We start from the raw sequence: 12252 nt of genomic DNA on the forward strand, positions 1-12252 counted from the left end.
ACTTTTATTTTTAAGTAGAGCATTTTTGTTCTTTTAACAGTCCTGGTGGGCTGATAGCTATTCCTAAGAGGAAATAATTATACCATTAAGATTAGAGCATTTTGCTAGAGGATGAAAAAACATTCTACAGTCAAACATTATTCAATCTTGCAAAAATGTAAGCAAACTAAAAATGATTCTTTGATTCTAGGGGAATAAATAAATAAAAGACACAGAAATATTGTGGGATCTTATGTTTTTTGATGTTTTGAAAAGGAAGGTCCAGAAAAATGAAGGAATCAAAAGAAGGAAGCAGAAAAATGAAATTAATAGGTTTGATTCTCTTAAGGTTGTCATAGGCAAAGATTCTTATTGGCAAATAGGTGGTATCAAAAAGTAAGTACTTGTATGATTACCCCCTACCACTCAAGTTGTACATGTATTGACGCATTGTAAACCAGTTTCTTTCGCTATGTTCTTTCACCTTAGCGTGAGAAAAGACAAAGAGAAGTCACATAGACAGAATAGATGGGAAATATATAATTTGGGCTATATATTCACACAATAGGGGGTGTGGGTACAAAGTATTTGGACAGTGTGAAGTCAGAAACAATTCTTACTTCATAATATCAGAGTAGTTGTAGCTAACACATTTTGCATGCATACCCGCTATATCTTACCCCCCCCCCCTAACGTGCAAATATATTGCCCAAATTTGTGTCTAAAGTATTATGTTTTCATCTTACTTTGGTATATTTCATTAGGATTAACCTAACTTCACTTCTTGAGCGGTAGGGGGTATATCATAGAAGTTCCAAAAAGTTTTGTAGTTGTGTAATATAGTTATGTAGTTAAAAGTTATGTAATATATATTTTGCAAAAGAGTTTTGTAGTCTATCTTGTCTGGGTGCCCAGGATGTACTGATAATTTAATAATTGTTGACTCATGATGTGCACGCAATTAGCGTTTAATTTCACATAGAATTCATTTTATTATACATGTTTGTAACATTATTCTACCTTACAGCCATATCAATAGTTTAAACAAATATTCTTACAACATAATAATAAATTTCTTAATTAAAACTAATTAGAAATTTCAAAATTAAAATATTTTGATTTTTTCTATTTCTATATAATCTCTATCTTTTTCCTTTAATTTCTATCTTTTTCTTTTTTAATCTATTCTATTGTAGTCTCTTTGTAATTTATAATTCTAATCCTTTCCATTTTTAGTTCAATTTCTAATATGTTTCTATACTTAAATGAATAAATTTCAAAATTAATCATAAATTTCTTGCCGGCCAGCATTTAAGTTGATTTCCTGTGAATGTTAAAGTTAAGACACATACTTGACTAATTGGATGGTAGAATTATTTATTTGTGTCGATTTAAATAATTTATTTCTTCAATGATAAGCACAACTTTTTACAATTTATATAAAGAGAAAAAAAGAACAATAAAACAACATAAACAAATACTTACTAATATTGCAATCTCTTTCCAATAAGACAGAATATTGCAAACAAGTATATTGCTAAGACTACAAATTGGAATTAACCAGATGCTGAAATGCTATAAAATATAGATGTTGAAATATTCATGATCTTTTAAAATTAGAAATCGTTGTGTTTAATATTCCAAAGTAAATAACAAGGGATTACGACACGGCAACTGAAAACCTCAAACAAAGATTTAAGCCATACATAGTTTCACTATAAACACTTTGCAACCTTTTTCGTATCAATAGCCAAAATCTAATCTTCATCATGCTCTTTGCTTGCAGAAGGGAATACGCATCATTCAGCTAATAATCAGATACAGTAGTTTTAGCATAAAATACATTTCTCGTTTTTTTTATTGTTTTTAATAGATATATTCTTACTCCCTCATCTCTTTTTTATATTTAGTGATTATCCCCTAAGGTAAGAAAGGTAGTAAAAACAGCTCATCCCTCAAGCACATGCCCTTTAAAATACCCAGGGAAACTTGGTTGTCTGTTTAGCCCTTTAAATTTTGATTGATATTTACAACCTCCATACCATCAGTTATTTTTATTGTAATTGTGTTATTTTTTAATGGCAAATTATTTAACGCATTTTATTTTTATTTACTTTTAGTTTTACTTTTGAGGAACTTATTACCTTTTCTATTTATCTTAACTACGACAAAAAGCTTTAGCTGAATTGTTCTTAATAACAAAAAGAAGCAAGTTTTTAGGAATACCTCTGTCGACAAAATATTATCAGTTGTACTGCACAACAAACAAAACGAAATTCTACGTTATCTGTGAAAAAGAAAGAAATCAAGCACCTTGATATAGAACTAGTATATATATTCAAGCATAGTATTCAAGTATGGTTTAGCCTAAATTACTGTGTATCTAAGATTCCATTCATACCTGCAACAGGAGAAGACATTTGCCTAAAGGTTATTCCAAAGAACCTTGTGCCTCAACACACTCTTGAGGCATAAGTAAATCCCTCACAAAAACCCTCCTGACCCCTCCCGAAGGGGTCGACATATGCGTACCTATGTCCGCTGTCTTTTCAGGCTGTAATTTTGTGTATATGTTATGGTGGCATCAAGCTTAGCTGAAGAATTTTTTTCATAACTAAAAACAATAAAGAGTTGAAACTCCAATTTTACTCCAAACATTTTCTTCAAAACTCCAATTACAAAACTTACTCTGCTGTTTTCCATTTTCCATTCTGTATTATGTCAACAAGTTTTTCAAGAGGACTTAAATCCAGCATTTCTATCGACCTAGAAAATAATAGCTTAGATATGACAAAAAAAAAAAAAAAAAAAAAAAAAAAAAAAAAAATTCACAGCTAGGACAAAAGAAAGAAAAAGCAAGCAGCAATTTAGGAATACAAGCAGGATTGGAGACTGGTCTCTAGATGGCTCCCATCAAGCTTTTGCATTTTTCAATTCTTTCAGCAGTTTTTTTTAGTGACTTATTTTTTAAAATATGAGTTAGCAAAATCCTCCTCCCTCCAATAAAAATCCTACATAAAAAATTGAATTTTAGAGAAATCATAATGCTATTTGACTAAATCATCATAGTAACGTTTGGCTTAAAATCATCTATTCAAGAACAATTAATTTACCATGGAACTGGAATTTATTTTGGATATGATGTTAAAATATTCTCTTAATTTTCTTGCCACACTGACTTATAACAGTATATTGGATTGTGGCAGCTCATAAATGATTCTAGTAATATTAACATCACTGCAGAAACTACTTATCTTGGCCTAGGAATATTGTCATCACCAGTTACAAAGATCCTTTGACCCCCCCCCCCAACCCCAAGGATTTTAACCTTAGGTACCTATTAGCATCAAAGTAAGATAGTCTTAATACATTTAATTTCATAGTTTAGCTTGGTAGTTTACAGACAGAATTGTATGATAAATGGGAATCCAGTTTTAATTTTGTTAATTTCCTTATTTCTCAAAAACTGAAACAAGTCATGGATCTACTTTTAGTCCATTGAACTTGACTATTTGCTCTACCATTATAGTATTTCTCATACGTTAGGACACAATAGAAACGTATAGATGACATGGACATATGGAATGAATGAATGTACTGTAAATTCGTCAAGTTTAGACAAGAAATACAGACAAAGCAAAAAATAAAAGAAAGTAAGAATGCTGTAGTTGCCAAACTACAGCATAGACAAAAAAGTTAGGAAATGGATATCTTTCTATACTACTACTACTGAAAGTTCAGCCAAGTATTAAGCTGTCTGAAGCCAAACATTTCTGCACATGCTCCTCAAGCATCCAAATCTGTGGTCAATACTTGAATGTAATTGAATGTCAATACTTGAAACACTGCTACACATTCTCCTCAAGCCCCATAAATTTTGGTCAATACTTGAATGTCATTGAAAGTCAATATTTGAAAAATTGCTGTACATGCTCCTCAAGCACCCAAATCTTTGGTCAATACTTAAAACATTTCTGCACATGATCCTCAAACCCCCTGATTTTTGGTCAATACCTGAATGTCAATGCCAATTCGTCATACATACAAGTTTAACAAATTCAGTCCAGAACTCCATTGAAACTTCTTAAAAAGTCTGATTTAGTAATTCAAAAATTAACTTTTTGGAAAATATTTACAAAAACTGTAAAGGGGATACAGAATTTCAATCTCTGGCCTTGAAGATATAATTCCATGTTCTACACAAATCAAAATTTTTATTATACCAGAAAAGCTTGTTTACAGGCCACAGACGCTTTTATTTCTTTAAGTACTTTAAAAACGATAATTAAGGAAAATTAGCAAAAAATTTGAAAACTTCAGAATAAATGTTCTTCTATTTCACAATCTCCATACCAGGAAAAGTTTCAAATTTTGGTCTTTTATCTTTTTAGCACTAGTGACTGCTGATTCTGAGAAAGAAATGAAATGGTAGTGTAGTTGTTCCCTAGAGTATTTATATTTTGTTTATCAAGGTTAAGTATGTTTTTTTCTGGAATAACACTTTGACTTTCTATCATATACTATGTATACTATGTTTGAACAAATATGGCTTGAAACAGATCTTTCCTTAAAGCATCAGACTAATCCTGGGAAAGCAAAATTGTCTATTTCCTGGTCAGAACCTGATTAAGCAGAAATATGTTTTCATATAAGAAAGAACTATTTTTTTCTTGATTGATCTAGGGTATATTTCAATTTTTGACTTTATTCAGTGTATTCTAAAAGAATCTTACACTCAAGAAGAACAAATTCCTACAACTAATTAAACAATATATATAAAGGCCTAATGCCAATATAAAGCATGCATGACAAACCTAATTCAGCCATTAGGTCAGCAAAACTTTATATACAACCTAAGTTACTATGTTTCGAATAGAGAATTTAGATTTTAGGATATTTAGATTCACAATTGAACTGTATCTTGTTCCATGTCTAAAATTTCTGTCTCCTGTATTTTATTACTAAAAGTACTTACATTAGAAGATGTAAGAACATTTATGTAGCATATAGTCTAGGCTTTCCAAATATAAACCTAGTCTAGGCACCAAAATTCCAATAACTTGGACAAGAATAGTGTTCAATCAATAAACCTTCAGAAATGGATCTACAGTCCCACTAATGGCTTAGAAAGGTGTTTTGAATCTCATCCCACAACTTCTCCACTAGTTGCAGGGTTTGAAAGACTATAGAAATCGGGTTAGAAATTTGAGATAAGTTCCAATTTGTGTCCAGCTCACATCCTACAAGCAACCTCGCCAGTTCCTTCAGACCAAAATAAGCAGACTCTTAAGCCAAAGTTAAGCTATTCTTTTTTTAAAATTTAAAACATGCACAATAAGATAGTGTACCAAATATAAATGAGTAGACACAATTTGACTTTAAATGAAGATAATTTAATGTACAGTCTACAAAAATTCTAGAAGTATATACCAAAAAAAGTATATATGCTTCAAAAATTTACATATGCTACATCAACATTATTCTAAATTAATTGTTTTAAATTAGATGCCAGCCACAAATCAGGTACTGGTATTGTAAAAAAAAAACAAAACAAAACAATAGGTACTACAAAGTTCTAGGTGATGGGCTTTTCAAATTTCAGCAGAAATTAACATAAGCTGGGCTCAAAGCCCCTATGCCTCCCCAAGGCCCAAACATAATTTGCACTTTACTGGAAAAATATAAATGTTTTTACTTTTATAACTTTAATAAATCAAATAATACTAACATTTTGATTACTAAATATCAGTATATGTATATTAAACTGACAATGCACATTCATTTGCATTTTTTTCAGTAAAGTGCAAATTATGTTCTGGCCATGGGAAGACATAGGGGTTTTGAGCCCAACTTATGTTAATTTCTGCTCGTTTTGAGTCTTATTCGGTTCTTTATTGTTTCTGTTCGTTTTGGGTTTCATTTATTTATCGATGCTGATTTGTGGTAGTTTCATGATTGGTAGATTATTTGATTTGATTTTTGCTCATTTTTGTTTAATGGAGTTCTTTACTTTTCTTTGAGAAACTTATTTTATGGAAAAAGTTTTTTTTATTTAATTTATGTTCGTTTTATATTGACATAGTCTTTTCAGGGAAAAAGAAAATAATACTTTAAATATTTTCATTTTTTTAATAATTTATAGTTTAGCCTGCTATTTGTATGCTGGAGAAAAATTTTCTGCAATTTTTAACAACATACACCCTTTTAAAAATCTGGACACAAATAGTAGTGTTTAATTTAGTTTCATGCCTCCTCTAGTTGACCTGAAATGGAAAACTTAATACAATTCGCAAACAAATCTGTTTACTTTCTTTGATAGCTTGGATACTCTTAGGCTATTTTGATTTAGTTAAATTTTAAGAGCAGAAGTAGCCCCGAAAGTTTGAACATAATACCCTCAATCGTTCTTGGGAGGCTGTTGAGATGCCTTATTAGGAATTAGCATTAACACAGTACATTTTGATTTAATCTTAAAACAACTTTTAGTTTCTAAACATAAAGGCAAATGGAAGGGTGGGCGTGGGAGGGGGATTAGTTTCCTTCCAGTCACTTTCGACTATTAAATAGGGTATCAGTCCCTTCTATTTTTAATCGAATGAGCCCTTTTCGAAGTTCCTACAACAACTCCTTCAATACAAAGTGCCCTGGTCTAAACAACAACAGCAACAAAAAAAAATAATACATTATACCCACATCGATCTTTACTATAATTAAATAAAAAAAACAAGTTTTTTAAACTGAAAGTAAGGAGCAACATTAAAACTTAAAACTAACATAAATTATTCCGTATATGAAAGGGACTGTCCCCTCCTCAGCGCCTCGATCTTTACGCTAAAGTTTTTTATTGTTTTAAAAAATAAAGTTGTGAGACAGAGTCAAACTTTAGCGTAAAGAGCGAGGCGTTGAGGAGGGGACAGCCTTTCATATACGGAATAATTTCTGTTCGTTTTAAGTTTTAATGTCGCTCCTTACTTTCAGTTTAAAAAACTTTTTTTTTTTATTTAATTTCTGATTGGTTTTTAGTTAATGCAGATTTTATTTGCATAAAAATTTTACTTTTCTTTTGCTGAATGGATGTCTTTACAAATTAACTTACGTAACTAACTTCTATATTTGTATATTTTTCTTCTGGCAAAAAATACAAAGTTGCAGATTTTTGCAGATATGAGCTTGAAACCTATGTAATAGGGTTTTCTGATACGCTGAATCTGACGGTGTGATTTTCATTAAAATTCTGTCACGTGTAGGGGATGTTTCCCCCCTCTTTAAAAAATCGAGTAAATTTTCTCAGGTTCGTCGCCTTTGATGAGTAATACTAAACTTAATAAAATTTATATATTTAGCATCAGCATTATAAACACATTCTTTTGATACATTTATTGACATCAAAATTTCGTTTTTAAAAGTTTCGATTACTATTGAGCCATATCGCTTGTTTTTTTATTGTTTTTTTTTATTACGTATATGTTATTGCTTATATGAAGGGGTTCTCCCCTTAGTCAATACCACGCTCTTTACGTTAAAAGTTAAAAAAAATTTTTATTCACAAACCACTGAATAACAAAGGCCGTTTAATTAGAATAGATAGCTCTTTTTAAAGCACTAAAAAAAAACTGTAGCGTAAAGTGCGAGTTATTGACTTGGGGGAGAACCCCCTCACATACGTTATAATTTCTGTTCGTTTTAAGTTCTAATATTCCTTCTTACATTTCAGTTGAAAAAACTTGTTTTTTTTTATTTAACTTCTGATCGTTTCTTAAATAATGCTTGGAAATCCGGCGCCCCCGTCATAGAGATGTCCCTTACCCCAGATAAACATCCTCCACGGAAATATTCTCTAGAGTAATCCCCTCCTCTAGCCCCCCCCCCCTCCAGAAAAATCCTTCCTGAAAATGGTTGTATACTTCCCAATAACCACTAAATAATGCTGGCCACTCCGGCGCCCCCGTCCGGTCCCGGTACCGTCCCCCCGTACCCCTGCCGGCCGGGACCGAGCCGGGCAGCTAGCGCCCGCCCCGCTCCGGCCCCCCCCGCCCCCACACCAACTCCTCTGACAAAGGCGGTATACGTCCCACTACCCAATACTATATGTTAACAGTGAGTAAAGTTCATAACTTTCAGCCCTCCCCCTGGGGACTTTGGGGGATCAAGTCATCCTAAAAGATATTTTTATCATATTTTCGACCATGTTGAACAAAATGGCTATCTCAAAATTTTGATCGGGTGACTTTGGGAAAAAAATGAGCGTGGGAGGGGGCCTAGTTGCCCTCCATTTTTTTTGGTCACTTAAAAGGGCACTAGAACTTTTAATTTCCGTTCCATTGAGCCCTCCCACGATATTCTAGGACCACTGGGACGATACGATCACCCCTGGGGAAAAAAAACAAAAAAAAAAACAAACAAACAAACAAATAAAAACACATCCGTGATCTTTCTTCTGGCAAAAAACGTAAAATTCCACATTTTTGTATATAGGAGCTTGAAACCTCTACAGTAGGGTTCTCTGATACGCTGAATATGATGGTGTGATTTTCATTAAGGTTCTATAACTGTTAGGGGGTCTTTCCCCCTTTTTTCGAAAATCAGCCAAATTTTCTCAGGCACGTAACTTTTGATGGGTAAGATTAAACTTAATGAAACTTATATATTTGAAATCAGAATTAAAATCTGATTCTTTTGATGTATCTATTGGTATCAAAATCCCGTTTTTTAGAGTTTCGGTTACCATTGAGCCGGGTCGCTCCTTACTTACAGTTCGTTACCACGAACTGTTTGAAAATGTAAAGCCTAATATCACTTTCGACTATTAAAAAGGGCACTATGCCTTTCGATTTCCAATCGAATTACCCCTTTTTGAGTTTCTATAACAATATTGTCTATAAACACCTTATATGCCCCCAGGGTATAAATTACAACCCTTACCCTAAGGGCTGTAAGGGTGGTTGTCATCCTCTAAGACCTAACTTCCGGAACTTACAACTACATTAAACAATATGGCTATCTCAAAATTTTGATTGGATGTGTCTGGGAAAATGGTGGGTGGAAGAGGGGTGTTAGTTGCTCTCAAATCACTTTCAACTATTTAAAAGGCACTAGCCCTTTGAATTCCAATCACATGAGCCCCTTTGGAGTTTCTACGAAAACACTTTCAATGGAAACCTTATATACCCCCAGGGCATAACTTACAAACCTTGCCCTGAGGACTGTGGGTTGTCATCCTCTAAGACCTAATTTCCAGACCTTTCTGCAACGTTGAACAAAATGACTATCTGAAAATTTTGATTAGATGTGTTTGGGGGAATGGTGGGCGTGAGAGGAGGGTTTGTTATCCTCCAATCACTTTCAACTATTAAAAATTTCCAATTGAATGAACCCCTTTTGAAGTTTTTATGACAAATATATTTATAAACCCTTATATGCCCCGAGGGCATAACTTACAACCTTTACCCTGGGGGCTCTGGGGGGTTTGTCATCCTAAAATACATAATTTCCAGAACTTTCAACTACATTGAACAAAATGGCTATCTCTAAACTTTGATTGAATGTATTTGGGGAAACGGTGGGCATGAGATGGGGGTTAATCACTCTCCACTCACTTTTGACTATTAAAAAGAGCAATTTCAATTTCCAATCAAATGAGCCCCTTTTGAAATTTCTACAACAACTTTCTATATAAACCATATATCCCCCCAGGGCATAACTTACAGCACTTGCACTAAGGGCTCTGATGGGGTTATCATCCTAAAAGACCTAATTTCCAAAACTTTTGACAACGTTGAACAAATGGATATCTCAAATTATTGTTTGTAAGTGTTTGGGGAAATGGTGGGCGTGAGAGGGGGGTTAGTTGCCCTAAAATCACTTTCGAGACTACTAAAAACGGCACTACCCCTTTGAACTTCCAATCGAATGAGCTCTTTTTCAAGTGTCTATGACAAAGATTTCAATAAAAACTTATATGCCCCCAGGGAATAACTTATAACCCTTGCCCTAAAGACTGTGGGGGGAGTGTTCTAGTCAAAGGTATAATTTCCTGAACGTTAAACTGCGTGGAACAAAATACATATCTCAAAATTTTGATTGGATGTTTTTGGGGAAATGGTGGGCATAGAAGGGGTGGTTCTCGAAATCCACTACGCTGAAGAAAACTGCAATCCAAAAATTTTGATTGGAGGTGTTTGGGGAAAAGGTGGGCATGAGAGGGGGGTAAGTTGCCCTCAAATCATTTTCAACTATTAAAAAGGGCACTAGACCTTTGAATTTCCAATCGAATGAGCCCTTTTTCAAGTTTCCATGACAAAGATTTCAATAAAAACTTATATGTCCCCAGGGCATAACTTACAACCCTTGCCCTGAAGACTGTGGGGGGAGTGCCCTGTTCAAAGGTATAATTTCCTGAACTTTAAGCTGCACGCAACAAAAAGAATATCTCAAAATTTTGATTGGATGAGTTTGGGGAAATGGTGGGCATGGAAGGGGTGTTAGCTGCCTTCCAATCACTTTTGACTATTAAAAAGGGCACTAGCCATTTCGATTTCCAACCGAATAAGCCCTTTTTGAAGTTTCTATGACAACGCATTCTATAAAAACCTTCTGTACCCCAAGGGCATAACTTACAACCCTTGCCCTGAGGGCTGTGGGGGGAGGGGTTGTCAACTTCAAAGATCTAATTTCCAAAACTTTCAACAGCGTTGAACAAATGGCTATCTTAAAATTTTGATTGGATGTGTTTGGAGAAAAGGTGGGCATGAGAGGGGGGTTAGTTGCCCTCGAATCACTTTTGACTATTAAAAAGGGCACTAGCCCTGAGAATTTCCAATCAAATGAGCCTTTGTTGAAGTTTCTACGACAATGCTTTCTATAAAAAAACTTATATGCCCCCAGGGCATAACTTACAACCCTTGCCCTGAGGGCTTTTTGGGAGTGTCCTCACACAATTTCTATCTGAAAATCAACTATGCTGAACAAAATGGCAATCTCAAAATTTTGATTGGATGTGTTTCGGGAAATGGTGGGCGTGGAAGGGGTGTTAGCTGCCTTCCTTTCACTTTCGACTACTAAAAAGGGCACAAGCCACTCCAATTTACAATTGAATGAGCCCTTTTCGAAGTTTCTAAGACAACTTCTTCAATACAAAGTGCTCTGGTCTAAAGGAAAAAAAAATAATACATTGTGCCAACATTGTTCTTATATGCCCCCAAGACATAACTTAAAACCCTTGCCCTGAGGGCTGTGGGGGAGTGATCTCCTCAAAAACATATTTTCTATCTGGAAATCAACTATGCTGAACAAAATTGTTATCTCAAAATTTTAATTGGGTGTATTTTGGGAAATGGTGGGCATGGAAGGGGTGTTAGTTGCCTTCCAATCACTTTTGAATATTAAAAAAGGAACAAGCAACTCCAACTTCCAATTGAATGAGCCCTTTTCTAAGTTTCTATGACAACTTTTTCAATACAAAGTGCCCTGGTCTAAAGGAAAAAAATAATAAATAATACTTTGTGCCAACAAGGTTCTTATATGCCCCCAGGGCATAACTTAAAACCCTTGGCCTGAGGCTTGTTGGGGAGTGACCTGCTCAAAAACATACTTTCTATCTGGAAACCAACTATTCTGAAAAAAATGGCTATCTCATTTGAGCACTGTACATTTACTAAATTCTGTTTTATTAGGTTTTTTAAACATTTTATTTTAAATTAAAAAAAAAAAAAATCCTAATTTGGCTTAAGACCTAACTTAAAGCATTGGAATTGTGCTTTTGGAACTTGGATTAAAAGAATAGCAGATTCAAACAAAATTGATGAATTTGTTCACAGTTAAGACTGGTACACAGTAATGGATGATTTACAAGCATTTTCCCATTTTCCAGTCCTTATGTTAACAGTGTTCTACCTATTAATGCAAACTATGCACACTTTTTGGTTGCTTTACTTTTTTTTTTAAGTTGCTTTAAAATTTAAAATTCCCTTAAAATAAATTTCCTCTTGAAAATCACAGGTGATACTTCTAAAAATCATCTTTCACACATAATCAATACTAAAAATACAATGCAGTTACTTTTAAATATATTTTGAAAATCACCAATGAAAAGTTCAGATTTCAAAACTAACAGCCATAGTTAAGACAAGTACAAGGTAATGGATGTTTTACTAGTACACTCCCAATTCATTGGTTGTTGCCTCAACAATGTTCTACCTACTTCTGGCAAGCTAAGTACCATTTTTGGCTATTTTTCTTACATTTTTGTTTCAATTCTTTCTGGAATTCTAGCAC

The 12252-nt window shown here is 33.8% G+C and overlaps 1 protein-coding gene across 3 annotated transcripts in view; it reads right to left on the minus strand.

Moving 5' to 3' along the window:
- Positions 1-12252, minus strand: part of LOC148954836 (translation initiation factor eIF2B subunit beta-like) — a 68877-nt gene that overhangs the window by 50509 nt on the left and 6116 nt on the right. For all 3 annotated transcript variants that reach the window (XM_089107963.1, XM_089107961.1, XM_089107962.1), the window contains exon 2: positions 2668-2745. In XM_089107963.1, the coding sequence (XP_088964089.1) occupies positions 2668-2735 (68 nt within the window). In that variant the 5' untranslated portion in view covers positions 2736-2745. The remainder of the gene's footprint in view (positions 1-2667; positions 2746-12252) is intronic.

This window comes from Artemia sp. Qi Xiang Cuo, chromosome 2, assembly GCF_049724085.1.
Source record: "Artemia sp. Qi Xiang Cuo chromosome 2, ASM4972408v1, whole genome shotgun sequence".
Lineage (NCBI taxonomy): Eukaryota > Metazoa > Arthropoda > Branchiopoda > Anostraca > Artemiidae > Artemia > Artemia sp. Qi Xiang Cuo.